This window comes from Syngnathus typhle, linkage group LG3, assembly GCF_033458585.1.
Source record: "Syngnathus typhle isolate RoL2023-S1 ecotype Sweden linkage group LG3, RoL_Styp_1.0, whole genome shotgun sequence".
Taxonomy (NCBI): Eukaryota; Metazoa; Chordata; class Actinopteri; order Syngnathiformes; family Syngnathidae; genus Syngnathus; species Syngnathus typhle.
This window is the reverse complement of record NC_083740.1, coordinates 5911522-5938427: the sequence shown is the minus strand read 5'-3', so window position 1 is coordinate 5938427 and position 26906 is coordinate 5911522. Positions and strand designations below refer to the sequence as shown.

General features: G+C 40.5%; 1 protein-coding gene across 6 annotated transcripts in view; it reads right to left on the bottom strand.

Annotated features, from left to right (window-relative positions):
* adgrl3.1 (adhesion G protein-coupled receptor L3.1) overlaps positions 1-26906 on the bottom strand; it is a 114469-nt gene that overhangs the window by 44709 nt on the left and 42854 nt on the right. For all 6 annotated transcript variants that reach the window (XM_061274817.1, XM_061274822.1, XM_061274820.1 and 3 more), the window contains exons 5-7: positions 17444-17553; positions 9022-9036; positions 7282-8070 (exon numbers count right to left, since the gene is read on the bottom strand). In XM_061274817.1, the coding sequence (XP_061130801.1) occupies positions 7282-8070; positions 9022-9036; positions 17444-17553 (914 nt within the window). The remainder of the gene's footprint in view (positions 1-7281; positions 8071-9021; positions 9037-17443; positions 17554-26906) is intronic.

Here is a 26906-nt window from a genome sequence, read left to right as displayed (position 1 = left end):
TTGACTGTTGTTCTAAGCTCCTTTATTGTCAGCAGTGGACTGAAGTGTGTCTCGTTTTGCGCGTTATTGCTGAACCCAGTAGCATTTGTACACAAGCGGGTTAGGTCAGTTCACAATGCTAGACTTGTCACTTCCCGAAAAGGGCTTGGAAAGAAAACATGGCATCCTCCAAAATGTGGACAGACATGATGTTTGTGTAGTGCGTGTTTGTGTAGTGCGTTTTCTCCATGCAGCTATAAGACTGCATATATCTGCCCGCCTCACATCAGGCCGCACTCTGTAGCCTGGAGTACTCTTGTTGACTTCTCACTCAATAAACAAAGGACCTGTAAATCGTCAACACCAAGAGGCTGAAGGGGGGGGGTTGGAAGAAAGAGCAAGAGCGAAGATAAACCTGGCAGGAGCAGGATTCCAACATGGTCATGGAAAGACAGGCTGAAAGAACAGGAAGTGGGTGAAAAAGAAAAAGGGGGAGCATTAAAGAAGTGGCGGTATAGGCTTTAGAATATGCAGTATCGTTAAAACACACACACACACACATACACACACACACACCCTACGCCCTACTCGAAGGGTGGGAAGGGACGCTTCCAAGGCAAAACGATAATCTAACTCGAGGACACAAAGCATTCGAGGCAGCCCAAACATAGGACAGGGCTGCGTACTGCGATAACACCCTCTCCCTATGGCTGACACACACACATACACATGCAGAGCTTGTGGCGAGTGGCTCGAGCTTGCTGATAAGACAAAATAGCACACTTCAAAGCAGCGATAGTTTCAAGATAGAACGCCACCTCAGCTAATAAAGCCTCCATCCAAATGGCTGGCAGGTCCTGACAAGTTCAACTGTTAATTTTGTATGCACATTTAATGAAATCGGATTTTTCTTTACAAACACATCCAACCTGCACTAGTTTTCTCCTTGCATAAGCATGGCATACCGGGGTCAGTTGCGCTTTGCGGCCTCCCGCTCGTTCAAAGCAATTTTGTTTTCCTGTTATTTTGGTTACTATCTATTTGGACTCTACCTAAAAGTAATGCGAGTCATTGAAGCGGCTGTGGTGGGTGTACACTAGATGTACAAGTGAGAGCACAAACCAAAGCTTTGTGGCTGAGCTTCTTTTTCTTGGCTAACAAGCACTTCCATCGCACTGTTGCCATACACCAATTTACTCAAGCACATGCTGCAGAAGCTAACACCTGGGTCCTTCAGTTTGAGGCAACGACTTCCAAAAAGCCTTTTCATCGCTACCTTTTTCCTCCGGCCATACCGAGCACTGTTTTTTCGTACATTTTTCAAATAATGCTGTGTTTTTATTGTGTTCAATAAATGTAGTGTCCATTTTCCCAGATACGCGGTTTGTGTGTCTGGATTTGTTGTCATGAATACTTGACCATACCTCTCGGTTAATCCATTAACTATTAATAATAATTGGTAGTTGTGACACGTGTATTCATTTCTTGCAATACAGTGGGTCTCCCCTCCACCCTGCTGTTCTGGATATGCCAGCCTAATTTGGCACCGGGCCGCTCAGTAGACGGAGAAGCGTCGTGGAAGCCAAACACGCACAGACGGCCTGGCGGGGGCCTTTCAATCGATAAGGACACACCGCAGGCAAAGAACAGGTGTTGCAGACTCTCTAAAGAAAAGTCTCTAGTGAGGAGCTTGCGTCGTAATCTGTTTAGCAGAGGAGAAGATGAGGACTGGGAATGAAAAAGCAGAGAAAGAAGCTACGAATGCAAGTGGAAGATGTGAGTGAGGAATAAAGCCCCTTAGGAAAGAAGTGAGAGCTGCGGTATTAACGCGTAAGATTGTGATATCACACTTTTGCAAGTTGGTGAAGTTTAGATTTAACAAGATTCACAAATGTTCTCATAATATGATTTATCACTTTAAAATTCCCCACGCAGACACAACCCTTTGGATGAAAAAGTCCGCAGTAGAAGCTCAAGGACACACAAGCAAACACTCACACAAACCGGTGTGTGCTGAGGCTCAGAGTAATCAGTAATGTAGTGAAAGAGGGTTCTCCACTCCAGCCATAAACCGGTGTTATTCTCTCTACTTAAGCTTGTTTCCAACATTTCCTGCCATGCTTATCCCTACCGACTGATTGCAATCAGGAAGGAGCGGTGGAACGGAGAGGAAGAGGGGAGGAAACGACAGCAGGAGAGGAGAGCTGGCAAAGAGGTAGAACAGGAGAGGAGAAAGAGGACAGGAGAGGAAAGCAGACGGGGGTAGGGGTGAGGAGAGGACACGGGGGGGAGTAAATAAATGGCAGAGGGTTAAGACAATAGCGACTCCATGCTTGACTTCCCAAGGAAATGGGACACTGTGATCTCAGCCATTAAGGTTGAGAGGTGAACTTTTAAATTTCCGCTAACTGACAGAGTGGCGAGAAGGGCCAAGTCGAGTTCAGCCCAGTATGGCCGTCTATTAAACACAATGATATAATTCCACATTTTAATGACTCTCTGTGATTGAGGAGATCACTTCCGACACTTATGCGAAAGGGGATGACACTAATTGAGTTTTTGTTTGTTGCTTCAAGAGGTCATCCCCTACCGCAGTATTGCAATCATGCAAAGTATTTCAGCTAAAGAAAAGTATTTTCAAATCACCACTAATTGAAATATGGACAACCAAGCTATAGTTTTGCCAAAGTGTAATGAGTAGGTAAAATAATACTTTTCCAAAGATTCTTCCCAAAAAGTATGTTCTACCTTGGAAGAGAATTAAAGTACTGTAATTTCCCGACTATTAGCCGCACACCTATATAAACCGCACCAAATTATATTCCGCAGATGTTTTGAATTAAATGTCCTTTTTTCTATTAGCCTTATTACCAAAACAGTGTGTTTTTTTACAATACAATAAAACAACGGGAAAAAACCCATAGATAAGGCGCACTGGATTGTAAAATAAATTCAAAGCTTGTGCAAATAGTAGTGTTTTATAGTCCGGAAATTCCGGTAAGTTAATACTTGTCTGTGAAAGTTTGTAGACCAATAAATACTTTAGATAGGGAAGCAAGCAAGTAGGGAGATCAATAGATAGATGGAAGAAATAGAATAGCTATTTATATGTGAGATACCGTGGGTGGAATTATGTGAATAGAAGAATGTGTAGGTCATTAGAAAGGTAACTAGGTCTCCAGATCTGAAATAGAAAAAAAATCAACGTAACACAAAGCAGGATGCAGCAAAACAAAGCTGGGGAAAAGGGATAGAGATGCAACATGAATTACGTTTGCAACTTTGTTGGGAAAAAACGACAACTTTCCAAAGAGCAAGGCAAAGCAGACTGGATGTGTTAAATTATTCAAACGTTTCATCTGCGCCACGCTGCTTGCGTAGGCTCGGCCTCTACAATATGCATGTACGAGGACATGATGAAACAAGTCCATAAACAGAAATGAGTTTACATGGGAATGTTTGGAAGTGAAGGGTTGGAGAGAAGGCCGATGTCGAGAAGTGACTTTAACTTTAGACATTCATGTGCGTGGTCTCGATAGTATGAGGACGTTACTTAAGTGATCCGGGAACTGAAAAAGAGGGCAGATTAAGCAGGCGATAAGTAAAGCGAGACAAAAACAGGGTTGGCTAAAAGAAAGATATATGAATAAGGGAAGGGGAAATGTTAAGATTCCTGCCATTGTGAGTGCTTGGGTGAATGATGACGAGTGAGAGAATGGGAGACTCGGCAGACAAAGACTAAACACAAACAGACGTGGGACAAAAACGAGCCGGTTCACTTTCTTCTCAAGTGCCAAGAGGAGAAAAAAAAAACTGTGGCTTTTAAACATTCAAATTCCCGTTGCCTACTTCCAACGTCAATCCGGCGCATTACATGTGGGTATTTTTGTGTCACCTTTTGCTTAGCCTGAAAAGACTTCTTGCCTGTGATATTCAAAGTTGGATTTTGAAAGAAAACTTTACTGTTTTTTTTTTTTTTTTTTTTTTTTTTTTTCCTGAGCTGTGCTGCCATATTGGAGTTGGTTGCATATTGATGACGCCCTTAAAGAATCTCTAGCGGAAACAAAATATGACAAAAATATGAAAACAAAGACTAAGTTTAAAGTTTTCTTCAAACAAGCAGACACATTTGGTTTTACATAAACTGCTCATCTCTTGTTGGTGACGAGTTCATGCACCCTGTAATAAAAAGTATAACATTTTTGAAAAAAAATCTGCCTTAAAGGATGTAAATGGGGAAAATTGAGGACGGATCACTAAATTGTTAAATTCAGAATCCAATTAAGAACGCACACGAACACGCACACACACGGCATAGCAGAATATTTCTCCATGAAACAAACCACAAACTGAACTGATCTTGAATTTTCCCTGAGGAGATCAATAAGCAATCTTCTCCGTGAAGGATTATCTTCAACTTTGAAAGCAGACAGTTTGCTCATCACGCATCATTTTGGATGGCTTGGAGGTAGGGAATGGCTAGTTGTGTTTAGCCCCCCCCCGCCCCCCCCCCCCCCCATCGGAATCTGAGTCTTGTTCATAACATGCAGTACCAGCGAATAACACAGTGGCTGAAGCTGTGTCTAATATTCTGCGTACTGCAAGGCTCCCTACCCTGAAGAAGTGTACTAAAACATATTCTAACAAATATCAGAAAGTGCAGGTGGCAAAAGGGGGAAAAAAATGTCATCACCTCAGTTTCTCGTTCCTGTATCTCATTTGGAAGGTGAATGACACATTGGCATTACTGAGCTGCCAAATGTATTTCAGCGTGTGATGGTGTTAGAGTTTGCCCATTAAAGGTCTATAAATTCATACCTTTATTCACTCAAATAAAATAAAAAAAGTTTTATATATATACATATATATATATATATCCAGACTCTTATCTTAGTGGAGAAAATTGAATTTAACTATGTTGTCACGTCATGTCACAAAAGTAATTTTCTGATGTCACCTTGAAGATACACACAGTTGCAGCATAGTTCCACTTTCATTGGTGGTCCATAAAAGATCCGTTGTTATTTGATGTTGATGTTGTTTGAGAGTCACCTCCGACAGCTGGCTGACAGCAGCTCCACCTTGAGATTTACAACTCCAATGCAGCAATTTTGCCAGATCTCTGGAGAAGAAGCTTACTTGTCACCTGATATTCCCCACAATGAGAAAATCATGCAGTTGAGGTAGCTAATTTATTCCTTGTCTTCATTGAGCGATAGCGTCAAGGGAGGCGTAGCGTAAAGCACCGAGGCCGCATTGATTGTATGTATTTATCTCTGGCTGGTCAGCAGTCTGGCTTGTTGATGTGCATTGGAGGTCATTCTCCACATTGAATTCTCATTGATCTCCTCTTTAGACCCTCCTGACACTCGGAGCTCCATTATGACAGTGATCACACTCAAGTGTACAACGATAAACATGCATGTGCAATCATGAATAGGATAACTACGTTGCACAAGTGCGATGCACGCCATCGCACATTTTTAAAGCCCTGATCGGTACAAACCAAATCTGATGCCGCTTCTCTCTGTAATTCGCTGTACTGCGCCTCTTTACTCGATGTAAGAGCATGCGTTAATTCGGGCAACATTTAATAAAACGCACAGCCAGACTCTCTTGAAGACTCCATTGAAAGCATTGAAAGAAGATTACACTGGGAAAATAGTACTTATGGCCTCAAGCTTAAACTCTTATGTGTCCAGAGTTGGTTCAAACATCACATTACTGTAGAATCTAAAGTGATCTCTCAACTTAATACAACTTGACCCCAGACTCTCACAGGAAACCACCTGGTCCATCCATATAAGTTGTCCATCCGATTAAACGAGTAAGGCATCCATGCGTATTTAACTCCAGATAACTGCACATATTTAAATTTGCCTGTTTTGTTTTGTTAGATAAACTTTGAATCAACAGAGACTGAACCTCATCCCACAGCAAAGCCCCAAAACAATTCATTGTGCGTAGGTGGTTCATTGGCAGTTGTCTGGTAGCAAGAAGAAAAGACAAAAAACAAAAAATAAACAGCTGCTGTGTCGTGCACACTGGAAAAACAGGAGTGAATAGGAAACAAAATTTGATGCAACAACCAAATTGCAGATTATCTAGAAACTTAATATAAATATAAGTGCATCAGTAGCTGATATCAAAGAGCTAACCATATCTGCATCCAGTACCATGATACTTGAAAAGATATAACACAAATTCTCACTGTCTGTCTGTTTCATCAGCTTTATAACTGTACTACCCCAAGGAACATGTTTTCTCCATATACTAGAAGAAAGTGTAATTGCACATTCACTACAGTAAGCAGAGGTCTGCAGAGGTGTACTTATAATCATTTTATAGACAATTAATATTTATTCAGGGTTAAATATGTTCTCCTTCCTTGGGTGGCATTACAAATAAGAATTGAGAATCCCTGGGTTAATATGCCAATCTTTTCAAAATGATTCCAATGTTAAAAAGTGGAAAATCATTTTTAGAAACTCTTATAGTAGTGCTGATTGAAATACAATTTTCTTGTGCCTTTGCCACACATGCGCCCTTACTACAACTGCCACTCGCTTGTCAGTGCCTCTGCTTAAAGCTAACAACAGTACGTCCGTATGTCATTGTCCTATTCCACATCTTTTGATCATGTTCAACAAACATTTTCAAGTCGAGTTGTTTTTTGTTGCAGCTTGTTAAATACACAAAGATCAATAAAATGTGCATATTTGCTTTCAACTTGCTTTTTGATTAGCATCAAAGAAAGCAGTGCCATCCAACTTTGAAAGTAATCTCCGGTTTTCTTTAATCACTAAAAACGCAGATACCATGAGTGGGAAGTCATAATTGAGAACTATGTAGGCACAGATGGTGATTTTTTTCCCCACCCTCTATCCTATTTATGGTATTTTTCTGAATTTAATTATTGGCATAAGATTAGTGACTGAGTATCCCTTATGTCACTACAGAAAAAGCAATTGGCATGAAATTATTAATCATTTAAAAAATGCCAAGGTACAACTAATGTGAAGAAAAAGACATCCTTCTCAAGGACTTATTTCTCTTATCAAAGCTGAAAACGCTGAATAAAATAAGGGCGTGTAAGATTAGAGACCGTGAGTATCCCTTATGTCACGACAAAAAAAAGTACATTATCAGTCATTACAAAAATGTCAAGGTACTGCTAATGTTAAGAAAAAAAAACCCCATCCTGCCCAGGGACTTATTTCTTTGATCTGATGTATGATCGTAAAAGAGAAAAGATCTGAAGGTAATAGAGTGACAAGCAAAGTGGCGAGATTCAGAACTTACCATTGTTGCCAAAGTCGAGCGAGTACTTGACCACGTGATAGTTATTCCACACGTAGAGAAGGTTGTCTCTCGGGTTGTAATCCACTGCAGCGATGTACTGATAGGAGTTAGGGAACGGTATGTTGACACTGGTCTCCTTGCTCTTGTCCGTGTTGTACATGTAGTCGATCTTGTTCCCCGTCCCTTCGTTGTCATCGTCTTCGTAGACAGTCTTGACTACGTACAGAACGCCGCAGATCATGAAGGCATTGGAAGCGGAGCGTTTGTCGTAACTAGTCTCCCATGAGCCTTCGATGCGTAGGGTGTAAGGGTTAAGCTGGCTCACCACAACGCGCCCGTTGTTTTGCTCGGTTGCATAAATCACCCAGAGTCCGTTTTCATCCACCGCCAAGTCGATGTCCGATTTGCCTCCCCAGCGGTACGGGGAGGTGTCGTGATAGTTGGCATTGGCGATGATGGCCTCGCCGCTTTTAATACGTGTGCGGAGGTCAAACTTGACAATGTTGCGGGTACGCTCTTTGTTGAAGAAGAGCGCACCGTCATAAACGACAAAGCCGGTGCCGTCCACACGGTGCGGCAGTTTGTATGTGGTGGTCGGCCGGCCCGCAATAAAGTCTTCCTTGGATGAGTACTCGGTCAACGTGTCTGTGCGGTATGGTGTCCAGGGCATGTAGTAAATCTTGTCTGAAGCCTGCAGCGGGTCTTTGCACCAGGCCCCAGATTGGTGGTCGGACTCAAAAAGATGTTCACTTTGGTACACTCCTCGCAGAATTCCCGGGCAGAGAAACACTAAAGGATGAATAACACCATATTTACATTAGGGGATTTCTTTTTTATGGAAACATAAAATGTCAACTAGCCTGACTTTTTTTCCTTGACAAGTCCATTATTTTGTGTGTATTTCAGCTTGGCTTGGATCGTGTTGCGATGAGCCACTATGATTGCAGAGCACAGCAACAGATAATACCAGCATATTGTCGCTAAGACAAAACGGGCACATTTACCCACCCCCTCTTTCTCCGAGTCCCACTTTCCCTCCCATCGCAGCTCCTCATTAGTTCCATGTCTCTTTCTTCCTGCCTTTCTTTTTTCCGTCATTTTTTTCCCCCTACTGTTTTTGCAATTGCAGCAACAATTAATTTCCCGCTCTGTATTTGGTATCTCCATCTTAGAATACTGAGGTCATGTTTATGAGCGATGTAGGAGATGCAGTGAATCGTGGCTAGTGTGACCTGACTTGAGTCATCTAACTGGAAAGTTGTCCCCTTTGTAGACACAAACTATACAGTACTATAATCCAGACATAGAAAAAGACATGCCAGATGCTCATTGCGATCTTTCCAATTCTTCTCATTGCGGTTTTCCAATTCTTCTCGCTAATATGATTCCAGCTCTTATGCAACCGACTGGGAATATTAATTGAACTTTGATTAGGTATTCAAAGCACTGGAGTCATTTTCATATCACACAGGAAGAATCCGAAATATTAAATGTCAAAGCAATCCTAGATTCATTGGCTCATCATAAAAACGTGCTTGACCCTTGGAGAGTTTTGCTAAGTGACGCTCAAGTCTATCCGATACCACGAAACAATATGAAGTGTATCTAATGAGAACCGGTGTTTCGAAATTGCCTCGACATGCTGAGATCAGGCTGTCTTAATAAAACCGCAATGACAGCGAGATAGATGGGCTTTGACCATGAGGCACGCAATACTGTTTAAGAACATGCTGGGCTTACCTTTTTGTTCGACCTCTGCCGGGGCCATTGATGGAATTTGAAGGAAAAAATTGGACAGAGAAGAGCGAAAGACAGAGAGAAGGACAAAAGACAAAAATTGATTAACGATGGAATGATTAGGAAATCTTGATAATAAAATCTCCCATCTATGTAATTATGGTCATATTTCATGCTAACCTTGTGAAAGTGCAGGGAGGCTCTCCATGTGCGATAGCTAATAAGATTTCACAAAGGATACGGCCGTGCTACAAGCTGGAAGTTATCTGACGGCTTTGAACGTCTTGTTATTCCCACACTCATTTGGGATACAATATCTGTAAATGCTTCAAACACTCAACTCCAAAGTACCAGGAGTTTATTCGAAGGAGGCGTCTATGTTAGTCGTACACATGCTAGCTGATGTCCATTAATCGGTCACAATCGGAACAAAATCGTCTTATTTTTCACACGGTTTCGATTCACACGTGCTATTATTTTCATTTTATTTTTCGTGTCAATAATGCTAAGACTCATGGTCACATATAACAGACTCATTTTGCCCAAGCAGAGAAGTCCATCTATTAGTGCAGGTATTAATTATTATTATAATAGAAATATGCAGAAGTTTGAAACGACCTGAGGTTACAAGCTTTTAATGTATACTACTAACAAGAGAGTCAAAGGAAACTGCTGCGATTACTGGGACTCCATTTCAGTCCACCAACTGATATTGAAGCACTAAAACCCGCCCGTGCGGCACGGCGGCGAGTTAATGCCTAGTGGACGTCACCTCCGCTGTAAGACTCTTTGTGTGTGATTGTTCAGATGTGTGGGATCACGCTGATTGTGCTGCTTTGCTCCATTCCCAACAAAGCAATTCCCTCTCTATTATATTCAAAGCACTCTCCTCAGAGCTCACTTTGGCTGAGGGTTATTCATGTCGCCCCCTCAGTGAAATGTGCACACTTGCTTAGAGCCTTAAAAACATATGAATTCCATTCCACCTTAGTCCCTTGTGTGTGCGGGGAGGGGCGGGGGGGGGGTGGGTATGAGTGTCTTGTGAACATAGCAGAAACCTAATCCTGCAAGCAGTTCCCCTTGTGTCTTTCAAGACCGTTAGCTACCTGCTGAATGGAACTGCTCCCCTGAGAGCAGAAGAAGAGCGGAGGCACGGATGATGCTTTCAAGGTAAAACATTTGGAAGGACTTTGGGGCCACGTTTTTTTTTTTTTTTTTTTTACAGCCCGAGGGTACGACGTCCATACATTTAACACATTAAAGACAAAACTCGTAAGCACGCACAAACACGCAACACGCGGAAGCATATGGAAACACGTATGCGACAGTTAAATCACTAGCTCATGAAAAATGCATGGGAACTGGTGCGGCTTAGCACTAGTTCTGATAAGGAATCTCTAGTAAAGGGATGGTGTTGAAGTTAAAAAAAAAATGGTGTTGAGAAAGAGCATTATTTATTTATTTAATAATTTCTATCTATCGATCTATCTATATGCCATTATAAAACATTTATGATAGCTACATATTTCTTCACCCTCAATCAGATTTGTAGTTTTTAGATTTGCCTTTTTAGCATTTATTTTTTGGGAGAGGAACTGTATTTGAAATAAACCAAAGAAAAAAAGGACACCCACTCCCCTTTTGAAAAAAAATGTAGGCCTTGTTAGATTTGCTTTCTGAAGTCCCACTTTAGTCATGCAGGAGGTCTGAGATAAAGCTTGTGTATGCATATGAAACGAGATGGGATGATGGAATGACAAATCACACACACACTCCTGGATGCCCATATGACACCCCCGTTGGCTGCATAGTATGGATGGCAAATCACCACAGTGAACAAGGACTTTGATTCAACTGCAGTTCCTTCATAGCCTTCAAAAAGTGAAAAATGTGCCCGCTTCAAGGTTGCGTTTGACAAATGAAAACAGCAACAAATGTCGCAAATGGCACACCAAATGTCATACAAATGTCGTTCCATTTGTATTGCTACTTCTTGTGTTGCCATATTAGCGGACCTCTCAATCAGTGAGCTCAGTGTGGGGAAATTTCTCAACATCCCTCCTTGTAATTTCAAGGAAAGGGCAATAAAACCTCTGTCATGAATCACAGGCTTCATATTTTTGTGTTCACAGTAGAGCAGATTGGCTACACATATACTGAAACTAAGTTTTTTTTTTTTTCAAGGTTAAAAGCAAAATAAAAACCACTTCAAGTAATCTGGCCAAAAAATGGACACATACATTAATTAAGTACTGTATGCACTTTGTCACACAAATGAGTGTTAGGAATTTTACATTGGTGTGTGTGTGTGCATGTGTAACTGATTGTTGACAAATCAGGTCTTGAAGCAGAAGAGGAAAATTGGAGCGCACTTGACTGCATCTAAGTTTAACTCTGGATTGTATTTTAAGAAAAGGCATGACGTCAGTTCTGGAAATTTCCGCTTCAACTGCACCTGCTATGGCACAGCTTCTTTGGGCAGCATTATTCTGTTTAATGCTGGAATTGAAACAGGAGTTTCTGTAAAAAGGCAATTAATAATAATGAAATAAATACATTAAAAAAAAAAACAATAAAAACTGACAAATTATTTGTAAATTTGATACAGCTCTTAGATTGCGTAAGTAGGTTACAGTCGCTAAGGTCTGTATTACTTTAAAGAGTTGATCTAATTTCTATTATATATTCATCCAAAATAACATAATTAATAATAAACTAATACATTATGGAATAATACTAATGCTTTGAGAATGCTTTGTTTATTGATACTTTCCTGTTTTCAGTTTTTTTTTTTTTTTATATACACGCACACACACGGACGCAGTAGCAATGTTCACTTTACTTTGCAGCGGTGTGAAGATAATTAGCATTTTTATTGAAAACGTATGCTTTATTAAGGATGTATCAGACTGTGCAGAAAGACAGTGCGCCGCGGGGCGCGCGCGTGTTTGTATGTGTGTCCTTGTGCAGACTGGTGGTGACAGAAGCCTTACCACGATTATCTCTAATCTCCAATCAGCCTGCTATAGCCCAAGGTCAATTACGGGCGGGCATTTTTTTTTTTTCTTTCTCTTCATTATTATCTCATTTCTTTTCTCAGCCTGCTCCTCCTCACCTGACATTCTGCCATTTCATTCCCTGCTTTTCTACAAGTTCTTCCATCCCAGAGACTGTCCACTTCTCCATGTGCGTTTTATCAGTTAATTCCCTATTTCTGCTCTTTGTCTGCTGGCCTTGTCTAACCTATTTCTCTCTATCGCTGTTTCGGCTGTCAGTCTGCCTCCTTCGCTCTCTCCCTCTGTTCCTTTGGTTCCTTTTCCATCTTCCCCTGCTTGGTGTTAAAAACACACGCCCGTGCACTCAAACGCACACCCGTTCACAGGCGCACACAGAAATAGGGCTTCTCATGTCATCATGATGGAATTCTTCCAAGAGTCCAATTTGACGGAAGTCTTTAATTGGACAGACAAGAAGGTGATTTTATCTTTTAATTAGCTTTCCTCCCGTGCCAATCGCTATTGTTTAAAAAAGAAAGTATGGGTATTGCGTAACATATCACTAGCTTTTTCTGATTAATACGCTAAATGTAGACTAATGGCTTCATAAGTGCAATTGGATAGCCACTGAGATGATGAGGAGGAAGAAAATGGTAGACATGATCCCAAGTGCTTTTAATGGATGAATATGAATGAAACTAAGGATGTCATGATAGAAATAGGTTTGTGGCGGAGATTCAGCATGAGCATGTTCAAATATTTTAAAAGGATGAATGTGATAAAAATTGGGAGCAATTTCTTTATTTTTCAAAAGTGAAGACAATTTTAGTATTGACACGACACAGTTTGTCTTTGCGGACCACATAAACTCATGTGGTGGGCCGTATCTGCCCCCCGGGCCTTAATTTTGACACCGGTGATGTAAATGATTTTAAATCTGATTTTAAAAAATTGTAGTATACGCTTTTCTGTGATTAAAGTCTATGAAAACTTTTATAATCATGTTTTGAAACCGGATGTAGTTTTTAGTGAACTACTTTTGATTATTTTATTTTTTTTACCTTGTTTTAAAATGTCCTTAAATCTTTTGTTTGGAATTGCTTTTAAGTGTTATAGTTTTAATACTGTAAAGTACTTTTAGTCGCCTTGTGACGAGAACAATATAAGAAAAATGCTGGACCCTTGTACAATATTGGGAACCTATTTTTCAGGGGAAAATTTTGCATCTGAATGACAGGATTTTACCGTAGATCATTTGAGTGGGCCTGCACTGCTTCCTGCCAGTATTTACTGTACAATAGCGCTGGTAAATGTCGGCCAAAGCTTTCTGGCTCGATTGGCATATGCAACTGTCAAACACTCATACCGCAGAGAGCCGGAGAAAGCAGGAGCCAAAAGGAGGGGAGAGCACTTGATTTTAGCTCTGGAAAACCGCCAAAATCCAGCAGAGCGGCGAAGACCGATGAAGAGTTGAGAAAGTACTTCAAGCCAAAAAGAGGGGTTGCGATGATGGCGCAAATTTCCCTGAAAACTCAACCGTACGTAATGTAATTACCTGTTTTACAACCGTCTTTGTGATTTGCTTACGCCCTCCGCAGAGAGGCGAGCGTACCTGCCGCTACTTTAACCTCGGGAGCCCGAGGAAGGTGCACGCCGGCGTGAAGTGGCGTCTCATTGGAGCGACGCTCATAATCAAGCTCTGATTAACACCAGATGGTTTCAAAGGAGATCGCCAGGGGTCAAGTGCTCGCACTTTGCAGATAGAGCGAGCGCTTTCACTGCAGGTCTGCACTAACTCCCCACAACTTTGAAGTACACGCGTACAAGTTAAAGCCTGGTTTCCACTGCAGTTGGGTTATTTAATTGTTGGGCCGTACAAAGAGATGGGCATAATTGATCAATGAATTGATTATGATGGATGTCAATCAATGTTGTTGAATTGTGTCTTGGCAAAATTGAGTGCGGTCCTCAGCAGAGGCACTTTGAATTCAGTCTCAGCCAGTGTGTGGTCTAAAAGGGATTTTTTTTTTTTTTTCCTTTTGGAACAATCCATTTCTTTGATTGTTAAAACGGTCGATTGGAAAAACACATTGCTTAGGATTTCTGCCATCTCTGAGTCCGTTTTTGATGAAGGACATTTAGTCAAACAGCCGTCCCTAGTCCAAACTGTATTTTTCAATGACTATTTTTTTTTCCACAATTCTTTTTCGGTTACAGTACAGTCATGCTTGCATGGAGTTGCCCTGAATTTGATTCTGTCCTCTCATTGGTCAATTGTCATTTCTTTATTGACAATAAATTGACAAGCGGGGTGGAAATTATAGTAGATTGTGTTTTTGAATAATGTCGTTGCTCAACATTTCTTTTTAATGACATGCTGTCTCAATTTTTATCATGTCACAGTACGTACTGTGTAGCAAAGACGACTACCCCCGCTGTCAAAATATGATTGTTGCATTAAATGTAATTTATAATTTGCATTCAATTGAATTCAGGCAACTGAACCGTTCTTAGTTTTCCCGATAATGAAAAATGCATCTTCAGTTCTTTGAACAGAAGAGGATAACATATATCCATTATTGTCAGTTTACAGTAATGTTCTGACATCTCTCCCACAAAGAATGTTTCCAAGTCAAGTGTCACCTAATGAGCCGTTTTGCTACACGCCAAGTGACTGACTCTCCTACTGTTTATGCAAAACGACCATTCACCAGCCAAACGTGGCAACAAGAACAATTCAGAGGCACCATTCAGAGTCATAAAAAAAAGGAACTCCCCATTTAGAATTTAAAACTTTACATGAAGGTTTTTAACAACCAAGAAGAGTGGCCTTCCCCGATGCCTCGATTGAATTTTTGGGCGGAATAAGCTTGGTATTTTCTGTTGTTATTTATTGTGGTGTGAAACTGCACCGCATTATACAGAGAGCTGTTTCTAATATTTTTTTCTCCTGCATATAAAGTATCGCCGCATGCATGCATATTGCTGACTTAAGCTCACAGCATCAGCCAAATCTGCTTTCAGATGTAAATATGACCACCTGTTGGTTTGCGAGTGTTTTTGAAAGGCGTGAGATGAAGTCCACTGACACATATTTCACAAAAGGGCCTTCTTTCCATTGATCCGTCTTGATTTACAGCAACAATTTGGAGATATTTCACTGCTTAATGTCTCGTAAAATGTATCTCGCCAACAAAGCCGCTGACAACATTGATTTGCTATGTCAAGCGCGGCGCCTTGATCAAAGACGGCTGGATCTTTGGACAGGAGTATCTTATTCCGAGCTTCAGACATTATTGCGCCTTTCAAAGCAAATTGATTTCATAAATATTCGAAGGATACAATATGAGGGCTCGATGGAGGGCATTTGAGTGTGAGTCCTGCTCGAGGTTTTCTTGGTTAAAACAAAAGTTGAGTGGCACATCAAAACCTCCATACAAATGTTTTGGGCAATACAAAGAGAGGCTTTGTATAACATGACCACCATCACAAAAGTTTTCGTACATCTGCCGATAATACAAATCATTTGTTTATCTTATTTTTATTTCATATGAAAATAAAGTGTGTAGCTACGATTGATTCGTACAGCTGATTGATTAAAATGGATTCATGGATAGAGGTTAGGAATTTGGATAATTATTTTTTTACTTACAGTTATGGAATATATATTTCTCGCTGAATTTTATGTTGAAACTAAAATGCACTATTCACAGTGTACAGGATGAAGATCCGAGTAAAAAACAAGCACACACCCAGTTTTAAAGCTTTGCATGTGTGTGGTCGGGTGGAGCCATGAACGGTTGGGCATTAAGCGGGTATCGGGTTGTGGTTCCATCTGCTCCAGAGAGGGCTCCGATAGTCATATTATTTAATCTGCTGGTCATTCTAGACGGCAGGCAAGAGCCGTTTAGCCAGACATAATTGAATGCTTCAGAGTGGGCAATCACCTTGGCCGCTGGACGGACTTGGGTGTCAAGGCTCGCTCAGAAAAAGACTCCAAAGAAGTATCTGATATCTGTAGCACTTTGGGAAACGTTCAAAGGACACGCGTGCATTTGTGTTACATTAAAGGAGACGTAATGCATTCTGACCGCAACCTAAATCTAACCCCAGAAAAGTTGTTTGTTCTCATTCACAGGAATAATACAAAATGTGTTCTTTTGTTTTAATTGTTTGAATAATTATTGTTGTAGCTCTCAAATTTGCAGTCATTGTGCAAATGTAGCTGTCGAATTATGGACTTTGAATTAAATCAAAAGCAGTTTGGGTTGCTGTATAAAAACAACCAAAATATACTTTCCATCTCATTCAATGCGAGTTTAGATTGATGTTGAATTTGTTTGTGATTCAATTGTTTTTGTTCCAACATGGTGCACCGTCGTCTCGTTTTTTTCGACATATGGCAAAAATCAAATCCATCTGGGTTGTGGGAGCTACTTTTAAAACCTCTGGTGTTCGAAAGTAAAGCACGGATGGAATCCATTCACAATCGCGCCATAAAACTAAAACAGAAGTTGTGGTTAAAACTGTGCCGTTGGACAAACCCTCAAAGCTTAAATGTGACAGGAAACATCAAGGACAAATAGATGTCTTCAAACCACAAGACTTTCTTTTGAACTCCCTAACATTCACTGAGCCTAAAGCTGGAACCCGAAAGTATGTTGAAAGAAGAGAAAGAACGTTTCGCACGTCCCAGGAAGGTTTCACTCCAGTGGATACAACCTCCTAGACTGTTATCACTTGGTCAAAGTTCATGCGGCCATCTGTCATCATCCGACTTCTCGTACTTCCCTCCCTCGGACCTTTCCCAGCGAGCATTGAGCCGTCCTCATTTTCCTTCACCGCACGACAAATCCACATTCTTATGAATTAATCTGGGTTTTTGGCTTGAGGATTAATACCAGACATTTCCTCGATAGTTGGATTTCAACATCTAGCTTTATTCACTCACTTCCAAAATACAGTTAAGAGGTGCCTAAAAAAAAAGCCTGCCCTTAAAAAGTTAATTGTCACATTGTCAGAAAGGTATTTGATAAGTTTACTATTGTCGTACTATATACGTATATATGAATGTATGTGTGGGTTTGTACGTAAATTATAATTTTTATTCTTTGCCACCTAAAATGCTTATTTAAAAAAAAAAAAAAAATGCATTCACCGTATACGTATGATAAATATCTCAGTGATGCAGAGCAGAAGAATTTCGATGGATCTCAATATTTGCAAGTCTACTGCGTGATCTATCATACATTATTTTATGATTATTTTAATTTCTTCTTTTCTTACTTTCGGCTTTAATTTACTTTTCTTTTTTTATATTGTTCGAAAATAATTAAAGTTCATTCATTCATATCTCATTGCGATCCATCTAAGTACCACCGTAACAATGGTTAATCCACATTTTATATTCTATAAAGAAGCATACTTACTATAAGGAACACATTCATACTGGACCTCCAAGTACTTGTATGTTCCAGGACACGGATCAGGAAAAACATCTGGGCCGGCCACAACAGCACACTGGGTACGGTTGTTGCATCTACACAGAGAGGCAAACACATATTGTGCTTGTGAACAAAAGTACGCAGACCTTGACATAGTGTAGTGTTAAATCAAATATATTGCAAGCACTCAAGCAATATAACACATCAACCGACACACACACAATGCATGAAAAGAACCTTTAAATTGACAAAAGCACAACAGTTGGTAGTAAGTGAGGGTAACACTAATCATACAGGTAGTCTACACGCTCTCTGAAGGACACGTCTGTTATTGTGTGTTTGTGTGCACAAGCCTTGACATGCCACCTTTTTATTGTGTGGACATTTCTTTTTGTGTGTGTGTTTTTAAGAAGTCCATTTTAGTCTCCACAAGGGAAAATGCTACGACAAGGTCCCTACACCACTTTTGCGTGTCTGCGGTAACGATAAGTTACGGCTTTAAGAGTGTTTTGACACATACTCCAGATAATGAATTTCAATCATCAAGGGAGAGGGGGGGGGGGGTGCCCTCTCCTCCAATACGTGAAAAATATTGCTCGCTCTTTCAGATTTCAAATCGCAGAGTGTATTTCGACGTCTACGGTTTGTATGCTTGTGTTGTTTGTGTCAATATTGAAAGAACATTTTGAAAAGGTAACTCTGACCTTTTAAATGAAAATGTTTGCAAGCCAGTCCTCATAATCGATAATGATTGGTTGGATTTTTACCATCAGTTCAGACATCTAACGGGAACGCCAAGTCTTAAAAATACTTTGTAAAACTATTTGAAAGAAAAATGTGCATGACTTGGGATACACAAAGAAGAAAACCTATTTTAAATCAGATGAGGAGGTACTTCTTTCCTCTAGTGAATATTTTCTTTCAATTAGTACAACTGTTCCATTCCTCAGTCTTTCCCTCTGTGCACCTGTCAAACAGGCGACATTTACATTAAAATCATTCTGATTTTTCCCATTGAGATATTTTTAATGAGCGTGTCAAACCCGCCTCAAGTCTCTTTTGCTACGGTGCCATTGTGTCATTTGCATATCATGAAATATGCATGAAAACTAATTTAATTTTGACTTCGATATTCACGGAGAACACACTGAACTATTATCTGATCTGGTTTGCGTTTGTTACTGACCGTCGCATCTCTGCCGGTGTTTTTAGCACTCTAACAAGTCTAAAACTCTATTTGTTGCAAATGTCTGTCATATTCTAATAACAATACCCTGCAGTCCTCACACCGCTCAGCCTCCCTTCTTTTGTCTCGCATCTCTGCTTTTTAATTTCTTGCCCCGGTGCCTTCATCATCGGTCACCTGTCACCGCTGCGAGTTGCAGACTGCTGGTGTCGAAGTGTGTATGTGTATAGTTGTGGCGGGGAGGCGTTAGATGGGACACCCCATTGCAAGTTGGCTGTGAATACTGACTGATTGGACTCGAATGATTGGCCCACACAAGTGCACTTGTAGTTATGATGGCATCAACCTGTTGAGCCTCTTCTCACCTGTTTGATAGCCAGCTAAATCTTCATATTAACATCCTGATTTCATCAGTTTTAGTCTCTAACTTTATTCCATCAAAAAAAAAAAAAAGTATTCATTGCAATCATAGTTGACCCGCATTAAATAAACAATAATGCAGAAGAAATAGAACATGCAAATAAAGTTTGGAGAGAGCCAAAAGGGAGAACATTTGAGCATGTTTATTTCGACTTCTTGACAGCTCAGGTCCTTGAACTTTCTTGGCTGAGTCATAAAACACCCAAGGTTTTTCACTACTATTTTAATTAGAGGGTATAGAGCAAAGATTTGACATAATCTTTGCTGCTTGCTCCATCACTCTCTGCGCTATCACTCCTTTCCTCTCTATTTCTGTCTGCACCATCTTCCTTTATCTCTCTCTTCTCCACACGCTGCCTAAGCCAAGATCATAAACCAATTTCTCTCACTGCCATTGCCTTTATCCTTCCTGCCAGAGAATTATTCTTCTCCCTCCGCTCATCTTTGTCTCTCATTCCATCTGTCTGTTTATCAGTCTTAAACTCACTTTGCAGCAGCTTCCCTCCCCAGACATGTTTGCTCGACTTCCTATTCCCGGTTTCTTTCTGGCCCACGGTGCGTTCTCCTTAATATCGTTTGCGTTCCAAATCTCCCCCGGAGCATCATCTACATTGCCCCCCCCCCCACCTCCTCCACCACCCCCTCGTTCCCTCCATCTTTAGTCAAGCCTGTGCTGACGTCACAGTTTGGTCTGAGCCAGTTGTCTGAGTCATATCTAAAAACGACTCCCTTATGTCCTCTGCACTTCCTTATCTCCTGATGTGTTCATCCAGCAAAAAAAAATTCGAGTTGCGTTTCGCCCTTGTGATGAATTTAACGTGCACACATGTATCCATCCGCCTTTCTTGAACGTTCTTTCAACAGTGGAAATGGCTCAATCTGTTTCTCCCGTGCTTTGCCTGGTGTTGGCATAAAAGCTCCCCCCCCCCTTTTTTTTTTTTTTTTAATTAGCATGACCACATCAAAACAAGGCAGTAGCCTGGATACAGCCTTGCCTGCTGGCTTTCTTCCCTGCAACACACACAAACAAACTAGCAACAAAGCTGAGCTGTGGCAGACAGGCAAAGACCGAGCTACGCTTCTGCAATGGGTGCTGCTGCTGTTATCATGTGTGATGTTTTTTCACTTTGTTTGGCAGGCCTGCCTTCACTCCGTCTCTGGCTCTTGCTTCCTCACATGAACATAACTGACTAATGATTTGATGAGGCTGACGGAGCTGCTGATGGAGCGTGCCTGTGTGCGTGCAAGTGTGCCCATGTTTGATGCCTGTGTGTGTGGTGAGAGGGAAGCACAACACAAAAAATTGGAATAAATATTTGTGCGTGGGCACGCGTGCATGTGCGTATTGGTGTCAGTTGCCTGCGTACAGATGTGTTGAGGAACTATATAATTACAGCATAAGTGAGAGCTGGGAGATAATCATGAGTTGAAAGAGTTGTCTGGGAGTAAGTGACGCACAAAGTCTTTGGAATTAACATTTAAATAGAACATAGTATGGACATGCTAAACACATAGTGTGGAATGGAGCGGTTATATACTACCGTTTGCTTCTTTTCCATTTTAGAGTATGTTTGTGGGCGACTGGGAAAATCGTCCCGCATCGGTAGGAACGAGACATGCTGACAAAAAAATAACGAAGACCAAAGAATACTATGTTTATTTTTGGGCTCGACATACCTGCTAAAATATACAAGAATGGAATGCGGTTGTTTTATATTAGTCTACATATATTGTAGAGTTGAGTAAAATAGATAGATCCTTCTCCCTTCTTATTAAAACTAAATAACTTGCTTAATTTTTTATTAGATAAAGAAACTGTCTTTACTTCTAGCTAATTAGAACTTTGGCTGAATACCTAATAAAATTGTGTAGTTTGTGTTATCAGCATATGCCAACGGTAAAACCTAAACACTGAAAAGAGTCATGGCAACCCAGAAGAGGTTCTGTGCCTATTAAAAAGAGCTGGGGACAGAAGCTGACAATCCTCGAGACCAAAGATTTCAAATAAAACACTCAAAATCAAACCACAACCTTCAATGGCCCATGTTTTTTCCCGATAAAGTCCTACAACTAATTATAGCAAGAATAGAAGCCTACAATTACAGGAAAGCAAGACCACACAAAGTTGTCCATTCACTGATCTTTGAAAAGTAAGGACTCAATACTTCACTTTATAATGAGCAGGGCAACATCAATGTGATGAATTGCAGTCAGAGATTGTTAGCAGGGAGACTTGTACCACAAGTCGACACCCATTACTTGTTTCCCTCCACTGGTAGAATTACCAAAAGCTTTATGCCCAGCTGTTTTATACACTTTGTATCAGTGCTGTGCTGCGTCGTAACTGCTGTTTATATGCTACCATTAAAGCAATATTATGTAGCAACTGTACCTTTAATATAACATTTTGAATTAGGGAGAGTAGTGTTTGACTTCATAACCAGGGTACATGAGCATCATGCAAAAATGCTGACTGTAATTCAGAATGCAAAAATATTACCAAAGTTTTGTTGTTGAAATACATAGATACCTAGGAATTTGCATTTTAAATACAGGTAGACACTAAAGTACCAAACGTGTTTATTCAAACGGCACAAAACCAAGAAACTGCATTATTATATTATTTTATCATTTATTTTATAGTATTATTATTATTATTATTGAATTGATATATCTTTATTTCAAACATTTAAAACATGAAAAATAGGGGGGGGGAAAGGAAATCTCTCTCATATTATTATTATTTTCATTATTATTATGAATACATTTAAACATGCTGGTCACAGGGTACACATATTTACTCTTTATTCTATCAGCCACATTGTGCCACACTTCCTTCCCTCTGTATTTTATCAGTCGCTACAATGTAATGTTACAAAGATAGATACATTCAGTTCAAACTATCCACAAAACTGCAATAAACGCACTCTTGACATCATTCTTATGTGAAGCCTTAAACCAACTCCCAAGGTTAAAATCAAACATATAATGTGACACATTCTGAAAACAAATTAAGTCACAATCCTCACACTGGGAGACATTAAAGTGTGAGGACAGAGCAGATGGAAAAAGCATAAAAAAAAAACAGTGCAGTTGGTGAAAAATCACCAACGGAAGGGGGCAATGCGATTATCCTCAGGATCCTCCAGCCCTTTGGGACTCTGACAAAGTCATTTGACAGCAGACAGGATATTTACTGTATGTAGCTGTAGAATAAAACTGCAGTTAGGTTGACCATACCCTCACTCTCTCACACCCATACCTCCGATGCTATTACCCTTATTTCCGCTTTATTACCTCACTGATGTGGTGTTGTTTGGAAATGGACAAACGGAGCGCTGCGTGTCGAATAGCAGCAAAAGACTGAAGCACTGCAGGTATTGTGATTGGCAGCGGTGAGAAAAGGAGACCACGTCCACGCGTGTGCATGGTGGTCTAGCAGGGGCGAGAGTGAAGCGTCACATGCCAGCACCACCAAGCTGTACTTATAAAGAAATGACAGATCTCGCACATTCAGAAACACCAACACACTCCTGGATGATCCCAGAATGCAATTCTGTCAGCTTTGGTACAGCCTGTCAGACAAGCCACAGGTAAAATAATGTTATTTTTCCCAGTGGGAAACAGCTTTGAAATGTGTTACATTATTAATGTTTGGCTGGTGGATGTCACTCTCGCCCAATTCTGCCTCCTCCTTTGCGAGCATGTCGTTTTTGACATAGAACATCCGATGCATTTCAGACTGGGCATGCCACATTTGCTCTGGAGGTTTTACAGAGTATCTCCAAATGGAGCGGGGAGGAAAAAAAACACAAGACATATGGGCACCATGCATAGCGTCCGTGACATTAAGCACTGCGAAGAAATGTATAAGCAACGTTATTATGGTGTCAGCATCTAATTCAATTTGTGGAGATGTGAAGTGATGCACTCTAATTAAAGTAATTTGTCAGCAATCTCCAACAGATTGTTTTTCCGATGCCGTAACTAATACAGGATTGCAAAATGCTTAACAGGTGGGCATATAGCCAAGTGTAGTTTTTCCAGCTCCGCCATCCTCCTCGCCTCTTCAAATGGTAACCATAGCAACCTCCCCCTAGTCTGATCCCAGGACATACATAGTTTTCCTTCTCATCCCACCACCTCCACTGACATCCCTGCGCTTCTCCTTACATCAGTGTGTCTGGGCGCGTTGCACTCTGCAAAAACACTTTTTCTCCACGCTTTAATCCAAGACCACCTGCCTGCACAGACTCTAAATCCCCTTCAAAGCTCAAATACAGCTAACGTGTCAGACAGTGAGGCTGCTCTCTGCAAGGCTAGTCGAACACCAATGCGACTCAGTGCCGTGTCTCGTGGGATTTTTGTCAAACAGATGCACCGATGTGCATTTGCAATTGTGTGTCCCGTCCCGATTTTGCAGGTCATGTAAGCGTCAAAGCGCTCCGTCTCCGCCTGCGTTCTTGACTCAGCCCGAATGTGTCAGACGGTCAATTTATGCACAATCCACTACTATCGTTTGGTAAAAAAATAAAAAATCTTCCCACATGAAAATAATGTATTTGCAGGTTGTCAGGTACATGCCAATGTGTTGCTAATTCCTGCTGATTCCTTTTGCCATAAAATTTGAAATTTGACCTCTCACACGGAAAACAAGGATACTTGCTTTTTCATTGAATGGTAAAAATTGCCATAAAACTGGAAATTTGACCTCGTACACAGAAAACAAGTACCGTATTTTCCGGCCTATAAGGCGCACCGGACTATAAGGCGCACCTTCAATGAATGGCCCATTTTAAAACTTTATCCTTATATAAGGCGCACCGGACTATAAAGCGCACCATTAATGCATCATGTCAGATTTTTAATCCAAATCAAATCATTCTCCATTTTATCTTTTTTATTTCAACTTCAGACGAAACAAATTACTTTATAATCATAAAATAATGATTCATAGTCTTCAGCGGGCCACTTATGATTGATTTCATGACACAATACTTCGGGCCAGTTTGAATTTAGGAATTTGGTCCATATATAAGGCGCACCGGACTATAAGGCGCACTGTTGGTTTTTGAGAAAATTTTAGGCTTTTAGGTGCGCCTTATAGGGCGGAAAATACGGTATACAGATCTATCATTAGAAAAAGTATTTGCTTTTTCATTGATTGGTAAAAATGTTTCAGGTTTTAGAACAAACTTAAGGCCTGGGGGCCAGAAATGGCCCGTTATCATTTGATGTGGCCTGCCAAAGCAAATTGGGAATTGACTTCATGTGTCTTACTAAAATTGCAAATTGTCTTCACTTTGAAAAAAAATAGACTTTACTAGCAATAATTCATCATTTTAAAACATCTGGACAGTTTTACGAGCCTCTGATTTCAAAACTAGTCGTTCGTCATCTGTTGTAATTTGTTCATATAACTACGATGCAGCCCGCGTTAAAAATTAGTTTGACACTACTTTTTTACCACATAAATCATATGCAGCCATCACATTTGTAAACATAATTGTAAATAATTTGAAGCTTTAGGATCTCATGTGCATATCTGTAAAGCAATCGTCTTCTGCATTGAAAGTCATTTCCAGCCACAATGGCATCTCTAACAAGATAGATAGCAAGATGGAGCTACTCCAACAGCACAATTAACGACAAAAAGGTAAGGGTTAGGGTGCTGTAATTAACATCCCGAACAAATGGTGACAGTTAAGCCCTCAGGATGCTCCAGGCCATTTGGTACAGATTTGGCGGAATCATATACACGTACCGTAATTTTCGGACTATAAGTTGCACCGGAGTATAAGTCGCACCAGCCATAAAATGCCCCAAAAAAGTGAAAAAAAACATATATATGTATATAAGTCGCTCCTGAGTATAAGTCGCCCCCCCACCCAAACGATGGGAAAAAAAACGCAACTTATAGTTCGAAAATTACGGTACACATCTCCATACAATGTAGGACATTTTCAAACACAACCTCATTTGTTGGTGTGTTAGCACAGAGAAGTGATTACTAGACAATGGACAGCAATGATATTCTAGAGAGATATTGTAGTCTATGAACAATACAAACTGAAACAAAAGTTAGTAAGACCCAGAGTTTCAACTCCAGCATCATTAATCACGCTTAGTCATAATGCAAAAAATAAATAAAAATAAAAATGTGGAAGAGGTTTTATACATCCTCTCTCTGAGATGGATTAGAGTCAAATGGAGAAGGCAGATGAAGTGCACGCACATCTGAAAAGAAAATGCCAGACAGGAAGGCTGCAGAGTCCACCGCTTATATATGCAGTGTTGGCAGCCTGCAGCACATGGCTCACGCTATAGTCACCCCACTTTGAATCAAATGGTTTTGCAAAATTCAAAGCGCAGACAACTTCAGAGGGTGCTATACAGTCTCCGGTGTGGATGGTTCAAATGTGTGCAGAAACGCCTTGAAACATATAGCAACAATATATGAGAAAGTAGAGCAAATGATGTGTATAACCCCCACCCCCCCCAATACTCCACACAGAAAATATGAAGTTTGGATGTGTGCGTGTGGTTGTGTGGCTTTTAAAGTGCCCCGTAGTACTTAATATTGGGCTTTGGCGCAGGGTCATGTGTGACCGCGGCTGGGCACATTTGGGAAAGATAAGGTCGAGGATAAATACAAGTGGCGTTCTACTCCTGTAATAAGCCCCTGCACCTCAACCTCAAAACGATGTCGCCCAGAGAGAGGCAAAGAGAGAGAGAGCAGTAAAACGGTCAAACGGAATTTGATAGCGAAAGTAAAACACGTTTTCAGGGGCAAAGTGATCTTTATTTTCAATTAAAACATAACTTAAAATGGCTATGAAGTAAAATGATGCTTTAAGATTACTAGCCTACTATAAACGCTTCGGGTTACAAGTAATCATTTTAAATAGTTGAGTGACAGCAATATCCAGGATCATTATTTTTTCTTTCATCCCAGACAAAATGATTTTAGAGCAATACTTCTTCAGGAGGAAGAAAACGGTGGTTCTTTTCCTTCCTGTGGTAATCATAACTACCTGACTATATATTTTTAAAGTAATAATACAATCATAAAAATATCAACATTCCTGTCACAAAAAGACACCATGAACAGCAAAATATAATTTGCAAGATTATAAAAATATATTTTTGTTTGTGTTGTGATGAACAACAATTTTTTTTCAAAATTAGCCATCTTTATTGTTTACACTCCAACACTCTTAAATTGGGAATATCAGAGTGGGATTATCCGACTCCCCACCTTCCTTGAACGCAGCATTATTTTTCAGACATGGCGGAAATATGCAAAAACTTTTCTGGGCACTTACCATTCAATCCTAAAAACTGCGTCTACTGGCAAATGGCTGACAATTCTGATATAAAGAATGATCACTTTTATGTTTCTTCATACATTGCAGTTAAAAAGAAGCATCAGAGAGAAGACATTTTTTTAGTCACATAAGGGAAGCTCTCCTCGTATCGGCCCTACCAAAAAATACCAATTGATTATTGTAGTGGACAGGTTTGAAAAAGCAAGTGTGTGTGCTGTCAAAGTTTGCTTGTGTACTGGGGGATTGCTTGAGGTAGAAGACTTGAGAGACAGATGCAAAGAGGAGTGAGGAAGAAAGCGAGGCGGGGGCCCCGCAAGGTGACAGAAGGTGGGAGAGGCGACGCGTGGCTGTCGAGAGAAAGTCTGTTTGAAGTCCGCAAGTAATTTTCAATCCCGAGAGCAGTGAGGGGAGGTAGCCGAGTGAGTGCGTGGGGTGTGTATGACTTCGCATTGGCCATCATGTCCACACTTTGCGCCTCAAGTGGCTCGTCTTGAGAGAGAGAGAGAAAGAGAGA